This window comes from Salvelinus sp. IW2-2015, unplaced genomic scaffold, assembly GCF_002910315.2.
Source record: "Salvelinus sp. IW2-2015 unplaced genomic scaffold, ASM291031v2 Un_scaffold1800, whole genome shotgun sequence".
NCBI classification, from domain to species: Eukaryota; Metazoa; Chordata; class Actinopteri; order Salmoniformes; family Salmonidae; genus Salvelinus; species Salvelinus sp. IW2-2015.
In genome coordinates, this window is record NW_019943173.1 from 278,202 (window position 1) to 285,988 (window position 7,787).

The following is a 7,787-nucleotide window of genomic DNA, read 5'->3' on the forward strand; positions in this document are numbered from 1 at the left end:
TCTCTCTCTCTCTCTCTCTCTCTCTCTCTCCTCTCTCTCTCTTTCTCTCTCTCTCTCCTTCTCTTCTTTCTCCTCTCTCTCTCTCCCTCTTCTCTCTCTCTCTCTTCTCTCTGGTGGGTTCATGGAGCTGAGCATAGCAGATATTCCGATAGCAGCTTAATGGTTGAACAGAGCCCAGCTATCTCTCTGGACTCCACTGATATCACACAATAATAATTCTCGGCTTATAGGTGATGAAAGCCCAGATGAAACTGTCTTTCTGGCTTTTGGCTAATTTAGATCTAATTATGTTGCTAACAGCAACACTCTTCTGTCTCGAGACTAGCCCTGTACACAAAACCCCTGGACTGACAGAAAGAGAGGGAGGGAGTAAGGTAGGAGAGAGAGAGAATGTCTAGAACTTATTCTTCAAACAACCTGCACACACTACACACACAGTGGCCCTGAGTGAGTGAGGGGATTTAGGTTTGTAACACCTGTTTGGATTGGCCAAACAGTCCCAATTATGGCCTAACCCAAGCTAAACCAAACACAACCACATCAATTACACACACACACCGGAGCTTCTGCCATACGACGGATACATTGATGACCAAGAGAGAACCAAGAGGGGGTAGAGAGAGACCAGAGAGGGAGTAAGGGATGGGGAGTTAGAGAGAGACCAGAGAGGGAGTTAAGAGAGACCAGAGAGGGGGAGATGGTAAGAAACCTGAAGGGGATTATAAGGCCTGGGGGGTCGAGAGACGACCAGAAGGGGAGTAAAGGGATTGGGGTAGAGAGAGACCAGAGAGGGAGTAGAGAGAGACCAGAGAGGGGAGGTAGAGAGAGATGGGGTCGAGAGAGAGCCAGAGGAGGGGGGGGGGGGGTAGAGAGAGACCCCGAGAGAGGAGGTAGAAGGCGAGTGGGAGGTAGAGAGAATGGGGTGAAGAGGGACCAGAAGGGCAGGGGGGGGGGGTAGAGAGAGACCAGAGAGGGGAGGGAATACAGAGAGGGAGTAGAGGACCAAGAGGGATTTAGAAGCCAGAGAGGGGAGTTAGAGGACCAAGAGGGGAGATAGAGGGCGAGAGAGACCAGTAGAGGGTGTAGGTAGAGAGAGACCAGAGGAGGGGTTAGAGAGAGATGGGGGGTAAGAAGAGACCAGAGAGGGGAGGGGAGGGAGAGAGAGACCAGAGAGCGGAAAACCATCAATCACTCGGACGCGACGGAGGTTGAGAGGCTCACATACCTACCCAGGAATAGGCGCCACCATTTGGGGACCATAGAGTTCTTGGGCTCTAAAGCAGGTTGCACTATAGAAGGGAGGGAATACGACGGTTTTGCCATTTGGATCATATAGCCAAAATATAAACATATTTTTCACGATTTCAGCTATACTTATCCAAAATCAAGATTAAACCAAAGCACGTTTTGGGTGTCATTTCATTAAGTTTTTAGTTTTTTACGTGACTTAAGTAGAAATCCTGTTGAAAAATGAATGCGGAAAGTATCATTACATTTTAATATTCCTGAAAAACATGAAGTTGAACAATGTTACTGTATACCTGCTACCTTGTTGTTGATTATGAATTTGTTCTTTAAACTGTTCCAAATTCATAATCAATTGCTGAAAATAAGTTGTGATATTTTGGAAGCCCGAAAAAATAAACATTACTCCCTACACATAGCAACCCGTCAACACTTGGTTCAGAATTAGTCTCTATTTAGCTAAATGAGTAGCTTACATAAAGGCGGTTCAACACACACAACCCAACATGGGTGACCACGAGCAGTCACTCGACCCACTTTGATGCTGCGGGCGGTGCGTCACTTTTACTGTAATTTCAAAAGCGGGATGCGGGTGCAGAGGGATGAAATCACATCACATTGTCTATAAAGATCACGGTGGAAACTGGACAATAACCGGACGGTGACGCTCGCAGTCGCGTGTACCGTTGCGGGGCTTCTTCTAAAAGATTAAACCACAACTCTTGGCGCGGTGAAACGTACATGTACCTTTCGGAGTTTAGATGACAACCTTCTGTAGTAGCCAGTTGTCCTACTCATCTCTCTGTGGCACCTGTTCGCGAGCGAGTTAACGGCCAATTACAAAACCGAATAACAACCACCACTTTTTTTGACTGGTGTGAGAGGGAAAACCCATCTCAAAACCGAATCATTCCCACCCTCCAACAGACCTAACGGTGTGACAGGGGTCTTACTCATATTGCACTCAAGCCCTGCCTGCCTCTGTATCACATTACAACCATGCCACTAACCCAAACCCAACGTCCAGTGCTGTGGACCATGACTTGGTCAGGGCGACGAGAGCTGACCCTGCAAAACTCAAGATGGGATCCATACGTTTACCCGTGGAGGGTCGTGATGCACTCACTATACGGTGACCAGCTTCCTTTTGCACTACAAGAATCATCACCTCAAACAAGACCATCAAGAAAGAGTGACCCAGAGTATTCCAATTTGCAAAGTTCCGAAAGCGCAAGGATCCAACAACGTTTATCCCTAGCCACAACTGAAGAAGAAACAGCAACTGTCCTCCCTAAAATGGTAACACCCAAGAGCGTGACCGCGTTACCCTCTCTGATGCTTGGGGTAATAATCAAATGCTTCATTCCAACTTAGCTGACAGAAAGTGCACAAACAATCAACCACAAAAACCTCCCACAGACCCTACAACTACTCATAGTGTAAATCATCGAATACGCGTGAACGTGGGACAAGTGGATAAACAGACGGGTGTTTCTATCTGATACCTGATAGTCAGAGCATTCTCACATGCTGCGAAACCCGGGGAACTACCTCAGCGATGAACCCTCTGAACCCAAAATTTATATATAGTATCTGTGTAGGTCTGTAAGTGCTACAGACACGATTGGATTCTCTTCGAATTTTATCTGTATCTGCTGAGAGGTTTGGACGTGAATATTCTCGTCAGCCAGTGGACAATAACGCATTAATGGAACCAAGACTGGGGGCTGCCTGAGTCCCATGAAGTAAGTGACTCTGGAGGCTGGATCCACAGCACGTGCCCGCACAATAATTGTTGACATCATGGAGACCCGTCCTAGTCTGGCAAATACAGCTGAGAACCCACTGAGACAGGCAAGCTCAACAGAGACCGAGATGAAACCCCTGAGGGTCGCGGTACACCGTGAGACGAGTATGTCACCGCTTCCCAATACACTTTCTGCGAACAGAGACTAGCTGGCGCCTACACCTGTTGAGGAAGAGCGAGACCAGAGAAGGGGGGTAGAGCGAGATCAGGGGTAGAGTGAGACCAGAGAGGGGGGAGATAGAAGAAGTGAAGGTAACAAAAAGGGTCAGAGAGAGAGAGAGAAAGAGAGAGCGAGATAAAGTGCAGGGAAGAGAAAGAGAGAGAGATGGAAGATAGAGAGCGAGATAAAGTGCAGGGAAGAGAAAGAGAGAGAGATGGAAGATAGAGAGAGAGAGATAAAGTGCAGGGAAGAGAAAGAGTCAGAGATGGGGGAGTTGCGAGAGATAGAAAGAGATAGAAAGGGAAAGATGGAGAAAGAGACCAGGGAGAGGGTAAGTGAAGAGAATGGAAACGGTCAGGGAGAGAAGGAGAAAGGGGGTGATGGGGGAAAGGGAGAACGAGAGAAGAATTGAATGTAACAAAGGGAGGGATGGGAGGAAGGAGGGGGGAGAACAGCGTGGTAACTAGGTGTTGTGGTCTTGTCCTAATAGTGTGTCAGGGTGTGGGACAGCAGAGGGAAACAGTAGTGACATTCTATTAGACCAGGATATCCCTGCTACCATGAGGACCAGATTGCCAGGTAATTCTCTTTGGTCACTCCACATTCACTAAACGTTCACACCGGGTGCAAAGTTTACACACTTTGTTTGGTGTTGTTGTTGTTTCCACTTTGAATTGAGTCATTTAGCACATATTCTCATCCACAGCAACTGGCTGGTCAGATACAACCATGCAATGAGCCTTGCAAATAGTAAAACCTTCAAATGCTGCTGTAGTGCAGCTGGTTCAATGCCTGGGTCAATCACTTTCCTCTTTCGTTGTATCTATCTCCCCTCTGGTTGCTTCATATCTGAATAGACCAGGGAAATACACACGGAGAGTGGAATTCTACTCCCCTTTTTAAATAATATTTACACTACCGGTCAAAAGTTTTAGAACARCTACTCATTCAAGGGTTTTTCCTTATTTTTACTATTTTATACATTGTAGAATAATAGTGAAGACATCAAAACTATGAAATAACACATATGGAATCATGTAGTAACCAAAAAACTGTTAAGCAAATCAAAATATATTTTATATTTGAGATTCTTCAAATAGCCAACCTTTGTATTGATGACAGCTTTGCACACTCTTGGCATTCTCTCAACCAGCTTCATAAGGTAGTCACCTGGAAAGCATTTCAATTAACAGGTGTGCCTTGTTAAAAGTTAATTTGTGGAATTTCTTTCCTTCTTAATGCGTTTGAGCCAATCAAATGTGTTGTCACAAGGTAGGGGTGGTATACAGAAAATAGCCCTATTTGGTAAAAGACCAAGTCCATATTATGGCAAGAATAGCTCAAATAAGCAAAGAGAAACGACAGTCCATCATTAGTTTAAGACATGTAGGTCAGTCAATACGGAACAAGTGCAGTCGCAAAAACCATCAAGCACTGTGATGACACTGGCTCTCATGAGGACCGCCACAGGAATGGAAGACCCAGAGTTAGAAGACTGTGTGAATCAGGCCTTCATGGTCGAATTGCTGCAAAGAAACCACTACTAAAGTTCACCAATAAGAAGAAGAGATTTGCTTGGGCCAAGAAACACGAGCAATGGACATTAGACCGGTGGAAATGTGTTCTTTGGTCTGGAGTCCAAATTGGAGGTTTTGGTTCCAACCGCCGTGTCTTTGTGAGACGTGGTGTGGGTGAACGGATGATCTCTGCATGTGTATTTCCCATTTATGGTGTGGGGGTGCTTTGCTGGTGACACTGTCTGTGATTTATTTAGAATTCAAGGCACACTTAACCAAATCAAATCAAACTTTATTTGTCACATGCAAGTGTAGACCTTACTGTGAAATGCTTACTTACAAGCCCTTAACCAACAGTGCAGTTCAAAAAGAGTTAAGAAAATATTTACCAGATAGAGTAAAGTAAAAAATAATAAAAAGTAACACAATAACATAACAATAACGAGGCTATATACAGGGGGTACCGGTACCGAGTCAGTGTGCGGGGGTACAGGTTAGAGGTCATTTGTACATGTAGGTAGGGGTGAAGTGACTATGCATAGATAATAAACAGCGAGTTGCAGCAGCGTACAAAGTAATAGTCCGGTGGCCATTTGATTAATTGTTCAGCAGTCTTATGGCTTGAGGGTAGAAGCTGTTAAGGAGCCTTTTGGTCCTAGACTTGGCGCTCCGGTACCACTTGCCGTGCGGTAGCAGAGAAAACAGTCTAGAACTTGGGTGACTGGAGTCTCTGACAATTTTATGTGCTTTCCTCTGACACAGCCTATTATATAGGTCCTGGATTGCAGGAAGCTTGGCCCCAGTGATGTACTGGGCCGTTTGCACTACCCTCTGTAGCGCCTTACGGTCAGATGCCGAGCAGTTGCCATACCAGGCGGTGATGGAACCAGTCAGGTTGCTCTCAGATGGTGCAGCTGTAGGACATTTTGAGGATCTGGGGACCCATGCCAAATCTTTTCAGTCTCCTGYGGGGGAAAATGTGTTGTCGTGCCCTCTTCACGTCTGTCTTGGTGTGTTTGGACCATGATAGATCGTTGATGATGTGGACACCAAGGAACTTGAAATTCTTAACCCGCTCCACTACAGCTCCGTTGATGTTAATGGGGGCCTGTTCGGCCCGCCTTTTCCTGTAGTCCACGATCAGCTCCTTTGTCTTGCTCACATTGAGGGAGAGGTTATTGTCCTGGCACCACACTGCCAGTTCTCTCATCGTTGTCGGTCATATTCCAAACCAGCATGGCTACCACAGCATTCTGCAGCGATACGCCATCACATCTGGTTTGGGCTTAGTGGGACTATCATTTGTTTTTCAACAGGACAATGACCCAACACACCTCCAGGCTGTGTAAGGGCTATTTGCCCAAGAAGGAGAGTGATGGTTTGCTGCATCAGATGACCTGGCCTCCACAATCACCTGACCTCATCCCAATTGAGATGGTTTGGGATGAGTCGGACCACAGAGGGAAGGAAAAGCAGCCAACAAATGCTCAGCATATGTGGGAACTCCTTCAAGACTGGTGGAAAAGCATTCAAGGTGAAGCTGGTTGAAAGAATGCCAAGAGTGTGCAAAGCTGTCATCAAGGAAAAGGTTGGCTATTTGAAGAATCTCAAATATAAGAAAAACCCTTGAATGAGTAGATGTTCTAAAACTTTTGACCGGTAGTGTATATAATAAAGAAAACAGGATAAATAAGGAAAAAGACAGAAAGCTATATACAGGGTCAGTGCCAATACCACGTTTCTCATTGCGTAGGTAGGTAATGATGTCATGTTCCGAGCATTCTGTTTCTCTGTATGTGTCAGTGACTAACAGGTCTCTCTCTCTCTCTAGGTCATGGCTGTAACTGTGCAGGGGGTACCAGAGGAAGTGAGTTCTCCCATAGTTACAGCTCTGGGTCCTGGCTCTCTAAGGCTCAGCTGGGCCCCTCCCTCTAAAGCCAATGGCATCATACGACTCTACCACATCAACATGACTAGCACCGGGACAATACACACTCACACACCCTCGGATGGACCGCTTAACTACACTTTTACAGGTACAACCCAAACACACACACACACATACGCACATATACACACACATACCAATGTATACAGAGTACGGTGTCAGCAATCCTACTGTACAATGCAGACAAAAATACTACTAAGGATTACACACGCACACACATGCACTATTACACACACACACACATGCACTATTACACACACACACACATGCACTATTACACACACACACAAGTCCCCCCTTCAGAAGACCACTGAGATGGTTGGATACATGCTTTCACTCTCCTCTCCCTCCTCCTCCCTTCCCCCCTCTCCCTCCTCCTCTCATCCTCCCCTCCTATCCCCCTCCTCTCCTCCTCTCTTCCCCCCCTCTCCCTCCCCACTCTCGCCTCATTCTCCCTCTATCCCTCACTGCTCCTCCTCTCTTTCCCCCCCTCTTCCTCCCACACTCCTCTCATCTCCCTCCTATCCCCTCCTCTCCTCCCTCACCCCTCCCCACCTTCTCATCCTCCCCGTCCATCCCCTCCTCCTCCTCTCTCTCCACCCCCTTTCCTCGCGTCCTTTCCTTCTCCCCCCCTCCTTTTTCGTTCCTTTCGGTCCCTCGCCTCCTTTCCTCCCGCTCCACCTTCCTCTCCCCCCTCCATCTCTCCCTCTATTCCTTTCATCTCGCTCATCCCCTGTCCTCCTTCGGCTCAGCTCTCCCGTCCTCTCCTGACCCTTCGCTGTCACTGTGTTAGTTTTTATGCATAGACTGTTTCTTGGAACGCCAATCTAATGACTGAATTAAAACTAATTGTCACTGGGATCACATGAGGCCAGCCCTTCCCTCACAACAACTCCACCACAGAGAGACCTCTAAAATTTATGTGCTTCTCATCATACACGCACGCAGCGATACAGCACACAACTCATATGGACCAAACGCAAACAACTCTTAGCATGCTTCGCAACACATTGAGATGCTACAACTCACGTCATCAGATAGGCTTCTCTCTTCTTCTCTCGGCTTTCTCACACACACACACACAGTACACACACACAAACAGACAATCTA

General features: G+C 46.7%; 1 protein-coding gene across 1 annotated transcript in view; it reads left to right on the forward strand.

Annotated features, from left to right (window-relative positions):
• Positions 1-7,787, forward strand: part of LOC112072013 (usherin-like) — a 45,737-nt gene that overhangs the window by 11,948 nt on the left and 26,002 nt on the right. Inside the window, exon 4 of the mRNA XM_070439608.1 lies at positions 6,561-6,765. Within this exon, the coding sequence (XP_070295709.1) occupies positions 6,561-6,765 (205 nt within the window). The remainder of the gene's footprint in view (positions 1-6,560; positions 6,766-7,787) is intronic.